At 40.7% G+C, this 14,866-nt stretch overlaps 2 protein-coding genes across 4 annotated transcripts in view; both read left to right on the top strand.

Annotated features, from left to right (window-relative positions):
• rnf123 (ring finger protein 123) overlaps positions 1 to 14,866 on the top strand; it is a 145,525-nt gene that overhangs the window by 109,619 nt on the left and 21,040 nt on the right. The gene's annotated exons all lie outside the window — the stretch shown is intronic.
• Positions 1,581 to 14,797, top strand: LOC114554859 (E3 ubiquitin-protein ligase TRIM39-like). The gene is made up of 5 exons (XM_028576928.1): positions 1,581 to 2,939; positions 5,055 to 5,393; positions 5,673 to 5,867; positions 13,541 to 13,634; positions 14,772 to 14,797. The coding sequence occupies exons 1-5, from the start codon at positions 1,581 to 1,583 to the stop codon at positions 14,795 to 14,797; spliced, it is 2,013 nt and encodes a 670-aa protein (XP_028432729.1).

Consider the following 14,866-nt stretch of genomic DNA (forward strand, 5'->3'; position numbering starts at 1 on the left):
ATCTAAGTTTTACTGCATAATGATAATGAAAAAAATAATTGTCTGTGGATATAATTAAAGATGTAAGAGAGAAACTAGACCCAACAATGGCTAATAACAATGAATAACCTCATCCTCTGACCCGGAGGAGTATAGGAGTAGGAGTTGGTGTTAATAAATGGATGTCTGTAGCGTGGGAAAACACATGACCTTTATACAGAGACAGATACTGTGCCTGCACACACAAGCTCACTCAGCTCTAACAAGCAACTGTAAACACACATAAACATGGGGTGAACAAATTACTTTTCAAAGAGACACAGCAGCCATACTGTGCTGTCTGGTTTTGAACTGTAAAGAAAATCTGTTCAGACTCTTCCCACAAGTCTTAGTGGTAGGTACAGTATTTATGTGTGTATTTGCATATTAACATCTTTCTTATATTAATATTACCATTCCTCAGTCCGTACAAAATGGTGACCAGCAGCCTTTACTAACCTTCTGTATGCTGCCTTAACAGTTAGTAATACAATTAAAAATAAAAAATACAATAGGACATGTATTCGAAGTGCAGTACAACCCCACACCATCAATACTTCTTCTAATAAAAACAGTATTTAGTATTTAAAAACCCCAACCAATCAGACATAAAGATTTAATTCTCAAAAATTAAATTAATTGGCAACATTGGCCCACCTCAAGGAACTATTCTGCCGACACTTCTTCACAATTTGCATCTCAGACTTTCCTTAACTCTGACCTTCCCTTAACTCTTACCTTAACTCTGGTTCCTGCCACCTCCAATTTTTTTCCAATGACTTCTCCATTGTTGGGTAGCCTTTGCCTACAATATTCCAGGGAACCTCTTTCTTACAATATTCCAGAGTAGCCATTTCCTAAAATATATGAGGGTAACCCTTTCCTACAATATATGAGGGTAACCCTTTCCAACAATATATGAGGGTAGCCATCCTACAATATTCAACTAAACCAACTTTATTGTAGCCCTTAAATACAGTATTCCACTGTGACACTCCTCACAGTACATACTACCTCACTTTCCCACAATATTTCATGGTCCCACATTCACAGAACATTCCAGCTATATGTTATATTTTAACTTCTCCAGTACATTCCAACTACATTCCAACGTCTTTTGAGTATGAACATAAGTATCTGTTGCATCAGCCTGTTGCAGTCTACATATCCAGCACAAATCAACACTGGACAAACTGGAATGCCCCCCCCCCCCCCCCGTGTTACATGTGAAGCAACATTTTGCAGAAAGGGTGTGACAGAGCACCACCCGTAACCTGACTCACCTCAGACAAACAAGGAAACAGTTTGTTCATCCTTGTTTACGAGTGCCACAAAGAAAAAGGACAGATTCACCTTCAGACCAAACTAACAACTTCCTCTGAGTGAGTTCAGCTACAGGAGAGAAAAAGTGGAAAACTACAACACTGCTGCTTCAACCTGCTGGCTCTACACACACTGAAGGTGAGTTTTACTAAAAACCGTGAAGTTAGTAGTGGAGGGAGGGGAGCCTTGACTGACTGGACTTTCTGGCTGCTGTGTTTTCAGCTTCACCCAGAGACAAAATGGCTTCCAGATCAGAGAAGGATCTCTGCTGTCCGATCTGTCATGATGTCTTTAGAGATCCTGTTGTTCTGTCATGTAGCCACAGCTTCTGTAAAGACTGTCTGAAGAGCTGGTGGACCGAGAAACCAACACGGGAGTGCCCAGTTTGTAAGAAAAGATCTTCAAAGGGAGAACCACCTATTAGTCTGGTGTTAAAGAACCTGTGTGAGTCCGTCTTACAGGAGAGAGATCAGAGAGCTTCAGAGGCTCTCTGCAGTCTGCACTCTGAGAAACTCAAACTCTTCTGTCTGGACCATCAGCAGCCAGTTTGTGTCGTCTGCAGAGATTCAGAAAAACACTCCAACCACAGATTCAGTCCAGTCAATGAAGCTGCACGACAACACAAGAAGAAACTTCAGGAAACTCTTGAGTCCTTAAAGGAGAAGTTAAAGGTTTTTGAACAAGTTAAAGTGAAGTTTGATCAAACAGCAAAACACATGAAGGTCCAGGCCCGACGCACAGAGACGCAGATTAAGGATCAGTTTAAGAAGCTTCACCAGTTTCTAGAAGAGGAAGAGGAGGCCAGGATGGCTGCACTGAGGGAGGAAGAGGAGCAGAAGAGTCAGAGGATGAAGGAGAAGATGGAGGCTCTGAGCAGAGAGATAGCAGCTCTTTCAGACACAGTCAGAGTCACAGAGGAGGAGCTGAGAGCTGAAGACGTCTCATTCCTGATCAACTACAAGGCTGCAGTGGGAAGAGTCCAGCAGAGCCCCCTGCTGGAGGATCCACAGCTGCTCTCAGGAGCTCTGATAGACGAGGCCAAACACCTGGGCAACCTGAGCTTCAACATCTGGAACAAGATGAATGGGATGGTCTCCTACACTCCTGTGATTCTGGACCCAAACGCTGCTCATCCAAGACTCATCCTGTCTGAAGATCTGACCAGTGTGAGACGAGGAGAGAAACAGCAGCTTCCTGATAATCCAGAGAGGTTTGATAAATACGGCACTACTCTGGGCTCTGAGGGCTTTAACTCAGGGACTCATAGCTGGGATGTTGAGGTTGGAGACAGTACAGCCTGGTTTCTGGGTGTGTTAGCGGAGTCTGTCCAGAGGAAGGGACGCATACGGTCTGGAATATGGACAATAGGGTTCTATAAAGGTAAATACTCAGCATGGTCACCGCCAGATCCATCAACTGTTCTCAGAGTAAAGAAGAAGCTCCAGAGGATCAGAGTGACTCTGGACTGGAACAGAGGAAAGCTGTCGTTCTCTGATCTTGATACTAACACACACATACACACCTTCACACACACTTTCACTGAGAGGATGTTTCCATACTTTTACACTGAGAAAGAACTGACAATATTACCACTAAAGGTGATCAAAACAACTGCTCTAATACAGTATTTAGTTTGAAGGTGGAGATGATTACACATTCACATTTATACAATTTACTTCGTAAAAAAATGTATATCTATCCATCCATCTACGCCAAGCACTGTTTACATTATTTGACACGTTGGTTTAAGTCCCACTAAAGATATTACCACTGAAGGTCTGTTTAACAATGGAACTAAAAGATATAATTCTGTTGTTTTATTGCTTTTAATTTCTCTGTATTTGAAAGTAAGCTATTTTTTCTATTATCAACCTTTTCGAAAAATTTTGTTTCCTTTAGATCATTTTTTGGATTTAGTTTAGCTTGTGATCATTAGGTTTTGGTTTTTTTATTTTCTTATATTGATACTGTTTAACTTGTTTTTCATGTTTTGTTATTGTGAATTGTGTGGAGCCTTGGAGACCAGCAAACACTTTGTGGAAGCTAATTTGATTCAAATAAAAAAAGCAATCAATGTTTCAATGAATGTATGTTTGAGTGGCCTACCATTGTTCAGATTTACCAATCTTTATTTTAAATTGTAGTCCAGATTGTAAAGATGTCCGTCCCCTTCCTCTTTCTTTGTGTTGGCGTTCTAACCTCTGGTGGATTTGTGAGGACTATGGATAACTGCTCCTCAGATCTCTGCAGGGTAAATCCAGACAGCTAGCTAGACTATCTGTCCAATCAGAATTTTCTGTTGCACGACTAAAACTACTTTTGAACGTCCACATGTTCCGCCAAAACAAGTTCCTTCCTGAGACTATTTAGCAGAGGCACCGTGGCTCCGTACGGCGCATAGCGCCGCCCAAGACGATTGTGATTGGTTTAAACAAATGCCAATAAACCAGAGCACGTTTTTCTCCCATCCAGGAATGCTGTGTGGACTAGCCAGTCCTTCCTTCGCAGCACTGCGTAGGACGGTCTGGCAATGCGAGACTAAGTCAGAGGAGGACTTGTTCCATTTAAGGTGGACGTCTCAGGGTCGGTAGGGGAAGTCAGAGGATCACCAAAGTAATTCAACATGTCTTCCTACCTAAATTATGAGGGGCTGTTTAGGCCATATATCAACAATGCATGCATTGCACATACACCACTTTTTCTTGCGCAAACAAATAAAATAAGCATGCACTTACAGCACTTTTTCTTGCGCAAACAAAAAGCATGCATATTCACCACTTTCACCTCGCAAACGCTACTTTTTCTCCCAAAAACTTGTTTGTGGACGAGCTGGTGTTGTCTGAATGCAAGCTAAAAAGTTGTCTGTGTGTGAGCTAAAAAGTATTGTGGTATGAGCTAATTTGCAAAGGAAGGCCTACCTTTAGCTTAGTTGGTAAAGCGGCCGTCCACCAGCTGGAAGATTGGCAGTTCGATCCCAGGCCCACTGAACCCCATATTGCTCCTGTTACTGCCCCATACATGTGTGGGAAGATAAACCATCAGCTACATGTAATGTAGGTGAATTTCCCAAAATATGTCATTGTCCCACATTCACAGAATATTGCAGGGATTTGTTATATTTTAACTCCTACAATACATTCATACTACAAACATAAACCTATCTGTTGCATCAGCCTGCATCAACACTGTGGGATGGGATACACCCCTATGTTAGATGTGAAGGCTCAACATTTAGCAGAAAAGGTGTGACAGAGCTCCACCTCTTATCTGATATACCTGAGACAAACGAGGAAACAGTTTGTTCTTCAACCTCACTATAGAGAGAGACAGACTGAAAACCAAACGATCAGATTCACCTTCAGACCAAACTAAGAACTTCCTCTGAGTGAGTTCAGCTACAGGAGAGAAACGTGGAAAATTACTGCTGCTTCAACCTGCTGACTCTACACACAGTGAAGTTAGTAGAGAAGGGACGGGATTCACTCGGAGACTAAATGGCTTCCAGATCAGAGGAGGATCTCTGCTGCCCAATCTGTCATGACGTCTTTAGAGATCCTGTTCTTCTGTCATGTAGCCACAGCTTCTGTAAAGACTGTCTGCAGAGGTGGTGGACCGAGAAATCAACACAGGAGTGTCCAGTTTGTAAGAAAAAGGTTTTGTCTGAACCCCATGTTAGTCTGGTGTTAAAGAACCTGTGTGAGTCCGTCTTACAGGAGAGAGATCAGAGAGCTTCAGAGGCTCTCTGCAGTCTGCACTCTGAGAAACTCAAACTCTTCTGTCTGGACCATCAGCAGCCAGTGTGTCTCGTCTGCAGAGATTCAGAAAAACACTCCAACCACAGATTCAGACCCATCGATGAAGCTGCACGACAACACAAGAAGAAACTTCAGGAAACTCTGGAGTCCTTAAAGGAGAAGTTATGGGATTTTGAACAAGTTAAAGTGGAGTGTGATCAAATAGCAAAACACATGAAGGTCCAGGCCCGACGCACAGAGAGAAAGATTAAGGATCAGTTTAAGAAGCTTCGCCAGTTTCTAGAAGAGGAAGAGGAGGCCAGGATGGCTGCACTGAGGGAGGAAGAGGAGCAGAAGAGTCAGAGGATGAAGGAGAAGATGGAGGCTCTGAGCAGAGAGATAGCAGCTCTTTCAGACACAGTCAGAGCCACAGAGGATCAGCTGAGAGCTGAAGACGTCTCATTCCTGATCAACTACAAGGCTGCAGTGGGAAGAGTCCAGCAGAGCCCCCTGCTGGAGGATCCACAGCTGCTCTCAGGAGCTCTGATAGACGAGGCCAAACACCTGGGCAACCTGAGCTTCAACATCTGGAACAAGATGAAGGACATGGTTTCCTACTCTCCTGTGATTCTGGACCCAAACACTGCTCATCCAAGACTCATCCTGTCTGAAGATCTGACCAGTGTGATACCAGGAGAGAAACAGCAACTTCCTGATAATCCAGAGAGGTTTGACTATTGTTTGCTGGGCTCTGAGGGCTTTAACTCAGGGACTCACAGCTGGGATGTTGAGGTTGGTGACGGTCCAATCTGGGCTCTGGGTGTGTTCGCAGAGTCTGTCCAGAGAAAGGGACTCATAACGTCTGGATTCTGTTGCATAGAGTTTGATAAAGGTAAATACGCAGCACGCTCTGCATTAGATATGTGCACTGATCTCGTAGTGCAAAAGAAGCTCCAGAGGATCAGAGTGACTTTGGACTGGAACAGAGGAAAGCTGTCGTTCTCTGATCTTGATACTAACACACACATACACACCTTCACACACACTTACACTCAGAGGATGTTTCCATTCATTGGCACTGTGGATAAACTGAAGATATTACCAGTGAAGGTCTGTGTGACAGTGGAACAGAGCAGTTAGGGCTGAACGATATGACCTAAAATCTAAATCACGGTTATTTGAATATTTTACCTTGATTACAACTAACGAACGATTACTATTATTTTTGTCCTCAGTAAAATACATTTTGAATATTTCCATATAAAAAGTAAAACACAAGACTTTCACCCAGGAAATGAGTGTTTGTCTCCCGAGAGTTCTCTGCTGTTTTAACCTAAACCATAATCTTTTTCCTAAACTTAACTAGTCGTTTTGGTGTTTTTGTCGGCTATACTGAACTGTAACAGATTCATCGTCCAGCCCTAAAGCAGTGGAACAGAGCAGTTAGAGATAAAGAGGATGATTAAATTCATGATGTTTTTTCTTAAAAGGAAAAGTAAAAAAATGTAACTACTTAATCAGCAACTGTCCTGCTGTCTCATTATAACAAAGATATGTTTGTTTCAAATACTGTTTTTATTTTCTTTTTAGTTTGACAGTTTGACAATACAGTTTGCGTATTGTTTCTATATTTTCAAATATTTCATGTAGTTTCTGATCTTTAGGTTTGGTTCTTTTCTTTTAAATTAATACTGTTTCACTTTTAATTGTCATTCTTTTTTCCACCGGGTGCGTCTGCGCTGCGTTCTGGAGGCGCCACGACCCCCGTGACCAATCACAGCCATTTAGGTCAATGTTTGATATTCTAGAACAGCAAGAGTATCCAGTCAATTTACCAAAAGACGACCCCCCCCACACACACACACACACACACACACACACACACACACACACACACACACACACACACACACACACATAATAGACATCACAGAATCTTTTTTTAAGGACGATGCTAGAAAAGAGAAGACATGGAGTTTAACTGCAGGAGTGCTTGGAGTGGAAGGTAGATACTAGCTTAATAAACACGGGATTGTTCTGTAAAATACAATCTGTGAGTCGGGCAGCAAGACGCTCCTCTTCTGAGACGCTCCTGGTGTGGTATGGCGCGTGGCGGATGATGGTACAAAACCACTGCACAGCCAGAACGCGGTACAGACACGCATGGTGGAAAATAGGAGTTATTATTATGACGTGTGTGAAGCGATGAAGGCCAGTACACATTTTGTGGAAGCTGATTTGATAAAAAAAAAAGAGAGAGAGAAGTAATCAATGTATCAAAAAATCCGTGTTTGAGTGGGTTTTTATTGTTCAGATTTAACTACCTTTGTTTTAAATTGTAGTCCAGATTATAAAGTTTCCAAGCATTAAAATCAATGTTTAATTTATTTAACTTCTTTATATGAAAAGTGTGCAAATGCATGTTTTAATTATCCAAGATATGTAAACCCATTTTCCTTTTAGATATAATAAAGAATAGATGATTCTGCCTGTAAAATTGTTTCATTCAGTTTCCATCAGTTAAATCTGTTGGTCGTTTAGTCAGAGTAAGAGTCGCTCTGTTTAGGGTGGATATCCTGAAATTTTAGTAAATGACCAATATATAAAACATGTAGAGACATTTAAATATCTGGGGGTAACTCTAGATTCAACACTTGCTATGGACACCACGTCATCTATAGTCCTGTTCAATTTCTTTTAAAAATTGTTATTTTTATAATTGTCATACCTGCCCAGGGACTACCTGGCCCAAGATATATTCTCTTGTATTACAAGTTTAATGTTTATTTGTGCATTGTCCCTGTTTCAAATAAATGAATTTCCATTCCATGTCTAAGGTTCAGATCAGGGAAGTCGGAGTATCACCAAAGTAATTCAACACGTCATGGAATACTTCAACGACACACTAGGTCGATTGCCAAGGATTCCCCAAACGACACATATGTTAACAAATGAAACAGCCGCACTGTGACCGTTTTAAACACGTGACCGATCTATTTAACGTGCCAGTTGCATTTTTAAACACATAGTGATGTTGTGAAACAGAACTAGTTTAGTTTAGGCAACAACATCATTGGTAAGGGTTGGGAAAATAAGCCAATCATGGATTGGCTTAAAATGAGTCACGTACTTAACTACGTCGAGTCACGGACTCAACTTCAACTATCACAAACTTCAGTTTATAGAAAGTACATTTCATTGTGCTGCCCCCACTGATCTACATATTCACTCTACCTGTTTATTTTTGCAGACAGTTTGAAGGTTTATTGACGCTCAGGAACAATCTTAGTATTCCGAGAGACGGCAGGCTTCAACTGACGCTGTGAGGTGGAATCATCCTCAATAAATCCACTTCTTGAAATTGAAAACATGGAGTATTGTTATTGCAGTCAGAGAGCAGATCATTAACACACTGGGTGGGTGTTGGTCTGATGAAATAAAGGCTTTGTTGTGTGTAAGCTTGTTACCTGCCTGCTGGCTTTGATCCCTCCACAGGGAAATAATCTGATCCATCACTGCAAACTGCGGCTCTCTGAGCTCCTCAGTTATTTATACAGTAGGTTTCTGTTACTACATTCAACCGCATCCCGTCTTTTGACTCACAGCAGTGCTTTCAGTTTGTTTCCTGTCTGTTCTGTCTGTCCTTGAGGTCCGGCTTTTAATTTCATCACAATAGGAAAATTGTCAAATCTTTCAGTGAGGTTTTTTCACATCACTTCTCAACCTTTCTCCTAAAAGTTACGTTCCAATACAACATAACGACATTCTTAATTATGTTTCTGCAGCATTCCTGGATGGGAGAAAAACGTGCTCTGGTTTATTGGCATTTCTAAACCAATCACAATTGTCTTGGGTGGCGCTAAGCTCCAGACGGAGCCACGGTGCCTCTCCTAAATAGTCTCAGGAAGGAACTTGTTTTGGTGGAACATGTGGACGTTCAAAAGTAGTTTTAGTCGTGCAACAGAAAACTCAGATTGGACAGATAGTCTAGCTAGCTGTCTGGATTTACCCTGCAGAGATCTGAGGAGCAGTTAACCATAGTCCTCACAAATCCACCGGAGGTTAGAACCCCAACATAAAGAAAGAGGAAGGGGACGGACATCCGCTCCGAATTTCTGGCAGCACCTGAAGAAAAGGTCGTCGATATAGACTACCTTTCAAGGGAAATGTATTTTCTCCTGGATTTACAGTCGCTGTTTTTTATATGTGGTATTGTGAATTGAAACAAAAGTAGTGGTTTGGGTTTATGGTAAGTACATTACGTAAGTTAACTTATGTATGTCATTTAAAATAAGTCTATGGTTACAAACTACAGTTGTGATTTCAGACTCAAACACTTCTATGGTAGGGATGCTAATCTTGATTTTGCCGACCCTTGGCAACAGAGTCTCCTCCAGGACCCTTGGACACTCTCTCCATTCTCGGCGTCCGCCAACAGCTGCAGACTTCTAACGGTCGAGTCGCCCCGATGTTGTGTGTTGTCGTGGACACATGCAACTAGGGCTGCAGCTATCGATTCTTTTTGTAATCGATTAATCTAGCACTTTATCAATCAAATTAATCGGATAATTTTTTTTTGCATTTTTAAACAACCCAAACTAGGGAAAAAAAGCAACATTTTCGGAAAAAAGCAACATTTGTATTGCTTACATTGCTTACAATATCATCTCTCAAAAAACTAAACATTAAGTGCATTTATGTGCCATATTACATTGTTTTTAAAGATTTTTTTTTTCAAATGATATCAACCTCAAACTAAGGCATACATTAAACATACACAAACATTACATTAAGTTGTGCAACTTAACTTTCAGAACTACAAGTTTCAACCTGAGACTGATCTGTATATACAGTAGGCCTATATGTAAATATTAGTTATACTCAACCTATTTTCATTTATATATTTGATTATAATGTCACACAGCTCTGTTACACTTATGTTATTAGGTCGTTGATCAGCTGTTTCTCCGTAGAGAGAGAGAGAGATGCGCAACAATCGGATGTTTTTCCGAAGGGATAGTCCCCGCGTCAGCTCTTTAGATCAGATCGTGGTCTCCACTACGTATTTTCTTGTCTTTGATTTTGGTAGTTGTTGTGTTTGGTGTAGTTCCATCGTCCATACGACTCTGTGATTTACTTTAGTCGGTCCTCTTCGTGGAATGGAGGATTAAGTTAGACTCCATGTTTTCTGTTGAGATGCTAAAGCACTGACGTCGTGCTATTATCGTGCTAAGCTAGTTTGTCCAGCCTGTCTCTTCTCTTAGCCCCTCGCTATTTACCTCTGGCATGTGTCGCCAGCAGCAGACTGAGCCGCGTCTGTGCGACAGTAATAATGCTCCGTGCAGAAACACCGTCCATCAGCGATACAACGTTGGTAACATTGATTTAACGAAGCTTCGAGGCAAGTCATTTTGCATTGAAGATTTTTTGTAATCGAATTATTCGAGTTATTGGAGGAATCGTTTCAGCCCTACATGCAACCATTGTCCGTGCAGCCAACACAAGTCCACAGTGGTACGGAGTGTATGTCCAATCCGTCAGCTGTCAACTGTGTGTCTGCCTGGCATACTCATGTGTAAGACGGCTGATTTAACCCGCCAATGTCCTCATCGATATAGACGTGTCACAAAGCTTTCCGCTGTCCGGCACAGAGCCACCAACTCAGCAGAAAAAAGTCTATTTCATTTAAGAAATAGATGGTAAAGACTATTTCTCTATCGCCATGCAACAACCTTTGGAATTACTTTTAAATTGTAATTTTAAGATTGTTTTTAATTGTTTCACTAATGTATGTTTTGGTCAGAACATATACAACATAGTCTCATTTGTGATCAACCCAAACGCCTCAGAGACGGGCTTCCAAATTCACATTTTCGTCCACTTCAAAACCTAATAAAAAAAAAAAAAAAAAAAAAAAAACGTCACTGTTGTTTTTTGATGGCGAGTGAAGCAAATCTAGCACTTATTTGCATATTTTCCCAGCATTTGGTTTTTCTACAGCCGCTACAGCACATGTGAACCTGTCTGCGTTTCTGGAGCCACAATTTCTGTCAATTCAGAAAGGCATCAAGAGAAAAAGACTCTCTCTCTCTCTGTGTTCATCGTTCTTCTTTTCAATCTTTATCGGCCAGGGCTCGAGAGTGCGACCAATTTGGTCGCAAATGCGACCAAAGTGTGTAAGGGTGGGACTAAGATTTTTCCCAGGTCGCACCGGTGCACCTAACGTCCTCGCATCAGCTGCCTCTCCACTAACGAAGCAATGTCGTTCATATGGATATGGTTTAATGTTGCATTACATGACCCATTCCTTCCGGAAAGCCGTGCCTGTGTTTGGATCTCTCCTCCGCGCAGCCCCGCCCCCCCCGCTGTATAATGTTAAGTATGAGAGGAAACCTGTATTATTAACACAGCTGTATATTGTTAAGTATGAGAGGAAACCTGTATTATTAATACAGCTGTATAATGTTAAGTATGAGAGGAAACCTGTATTATTAACACAGCTGTATATTGTTAAGTATGAGAGGAAACCTGTATTATTAACACAGCTGTATAATGTTAAGTATGAGAGGAAACCTGTATTATTAACACAGCTGTATATTGTTAGATATGAGAGGAAACCTGTATTATTAATACAGCTGTATATTGTTAAGTATGAGAGGAAACCTGTATTATTAATACAGCTGTATATTGTTAAGTATGAGAGGAAACCTGTATTATTAATACAGCTGTATATTGTTAAGTATGAGAGAGAAACCTGTATTATTAACACAGCTGTATATTGTTAGATATGAGAGGAAACCTGTATTATTAATACAGCTGTATATTGTTAAGTATGAGAGGAAACCTGTATTATTAACACAGCTGTATAATGTTAAGTATGAGAGGAAACCTGTATTATTAACACAGCTGTATATTGTTAAGTATGAGAGGAAACCTGTATTATTAACACAGCTGTATATTAAGTATGAGAGAGAAACCTGTATTATTAACACAGCTGTATATTGTTAGATATGAGAGGAAACCTGTATTATTAACACAGCTGTATATTAAGTATGAGAGGAAACCTGTATTATTAATACAGCTGTATATTGTTAAGTATGAGAGAGAAACCTGTATTATTAACACAGCTGTATATTAAGTATGAGAGAGAAACCTGTATTATTAACACAGCTGTATATTGTTAAGTATGAGAGGAAACCTGTATTATTAACACAGCTGTATATTAAGTATGAGAGGAAACCTGTATTATTAATACAGCTGTATATTGTTAAGTATGAGAGAGAAACCTGTATTATTAATACAGCTGTATATTGATAAGTATGAGAGAGAAACCTGTATTATTAATACAGCTGTATATTGTTAAGTATGAGAGAGAAACCTGTATTATTAATACAGCTGTATATTGTTAAGTATGAGAGAGAAACCTGTATTGGTACCAGTGGTTCTGCTGGTAACTCTCTGTTACTGCGGCCACCATGGTGAAAAACACATTAGAAGTTATTAAATGTGACTAGCTTCAGTTGGTTGAGTAATAGCGTGTAAGACGGAGCCTGCTGGATCATAGTTCATAAAAATGCAGCGCAGTGACGATACAGATATTTCATAAGCTACACTAGACGGGTGTAACGCTGCTAATGAGTCAGCCGTCACTCTCTCAGTAACCTAGCATAACGCTTCAGTCCATCACACTCCCTCGGTCTTTCGGTCGTTCTTTTTTTTATTTTTTCTAAAGATTTTGGCCTTTATTTTGATAGGAAAGCTGAAGACATGAAAGGGGAGAGAGGGGTGGGGGTGACATGTAGGAAAGGGCCGCAGGTCGGAGTCAAACCTCTATATTTACCAACTGAGCTATCCGGGCGTCCTCTTTCTCTTTTAATCAGTCTGTTATTGTTGTTGAAAGCTTATGAAGGAGCTTTCTCACATATATAGGTCTCTATCTATCTATCTATCTATCTATCTATCTATCTATCTATCTATCTATCCCAGGCGATTTATTTCAGATCATTTACACGTGTTGCAGCTGTATATTTTCAAACAGGTAAAGGAAACCTTGTCTTTGCATTTTATTTTAATCACAATTTGTTTTAATAAAAGAGCTTGTAAAAAGTGGCTTTGACTTAAAACTGAACATTTAGCCCACTTTGTAAAAAATTACAGAGCTATATATCGTGTATCGCCGTTCAGCGTTACGGCAATGCGAGGAAAAATTTGGGTGCACCTAAATTTTGTGCTGGTGCACCTAAATAAAAAAAGTTAGGCGCACCAGTGCAACCAAGGCAAAAAGTTAGTGTGGAGCCCTGTCGGCTGTTTCTTGCTACAAATGCTTTCACTTACAGTGTTACTGTACTAATTTACTAATAATGTTTAGTCTGGATTTATCCATTGACACGTCTCCCTCTCTCTAACCCTCCCCCTCCATTAATCCTCCAAATATCATGTGTAGCGATTGTGATCTCTCTCTGCAGATCAACATGGCAGCCGTCCAACAAGCCATTATCACGGCGCAGGCCGGGCACTTTCACTCCCACACGAAACATGATCGTCTGATTGCAGGAGGAGGTGGGGGGGGGTATAGGGGGAGAAAATGGAAAGAGAAAATCGAAAGCCATCAAGTGAGAGGATGAACGTGGAGAGAAAGAGAGAGGAAGAGTGTAACAGAAGAACAAGAGCTCTGTTTGGCAGACTGACTGGTAGTTTCACCCTTCAGTGAACTATAACTGATGAAGACATGAAAACAGTGATGGGAAATATGTCCTCAAAAATGCTGAAGAGAAGAGAATTAACAAGAAAAGAGAGGCAACGTTGAGCAAACAATAAAGCATAGAAAAGCAAAGAAACCCCATTCAGACTTCAGTGTTTCTGTCAAAGGCCTTGTTCAAAAAAGTCTTTTTTTGCATATCCAATTTATATAGCATATTAGTTTCTTCAATAAATGGTAACGCTGTAGCAAGAGCAGAAAGTGCAGGATCTTCCTTTTTTAAGAGGGCTATGGTAGTCTATATCCTCGACGGTCCACTCCCGGGATTGCAGTGCTGCTGGAAATTCTAATGTAATTACAATCTTCGAGCTAAAATATGTATTTCACACACTGGACAGCAAAAAAACACATCACCTGTTTGCCACATTTGGAGTTGGTTTGAAATCTGGACGCTTTCGACGCTCAAATCAGATTTCAAAAGTGTGTTCTGCGTCACTCGTGTAGCTGAGGGTTAGGAACGGTGTCTGAAAATCAAAGCCCAGAGGCTCTGTAGTCCGAGGCAGCGTGAACCAAGACACCTTTGTTTACTTCTACACTGCTTTACTCTTTCTGGTTTTAACTTTCACAATAAAAGCTTGGAAGTTAAATTTGTTCCCTAAAGAGGCTACTCGACAAAACAGCGTAACGTTACTCGCAACGAGACACACAATGGCGTTCAGACGTCCAGAGTAATGGAAGAGCCGAGCCAGGACTGCGTGATTATGGAAAAAATCATAATCACGAATATTTAACACGATCACTGATTGACTTTTGAAAAGATGTTGCATTTATTGAAGTTAAGAAACCGTTGAACGGATCAACGGTGAAAACACCTTCAACTGTGAAATTTCCCTTCATACTTTTCCTTTTGAACTTTTTGAATTCCCCTTCAGAACGAGACAAAACAAGAGTTTACTTGCAAAACGTTGTTTTGTGTCATGTGTTTTTATGATCCTTAGGGAACCGAAATCGTAATCCAGATTAGAATTTGATTATTTGCCCTACGCAAATGCAGCAATATGAACAGAGTGCCACGGGGAACGATATTGAGGAG

This window comes from Perca flavescens, chromosome 4 (assembly GCF_004354835.1).
Source record: "Perca flavescens isolate YP-PL-M2 chromosome 4, PFLA_1.0, whole genome shotgun sequence".
In the NCBI taxonomy this organism is placed as follows: Eukaryota; Metazoa; Chordata; class Actinopteri; order Perciformes; family Percidae; genus Perca; species Perca flavescens.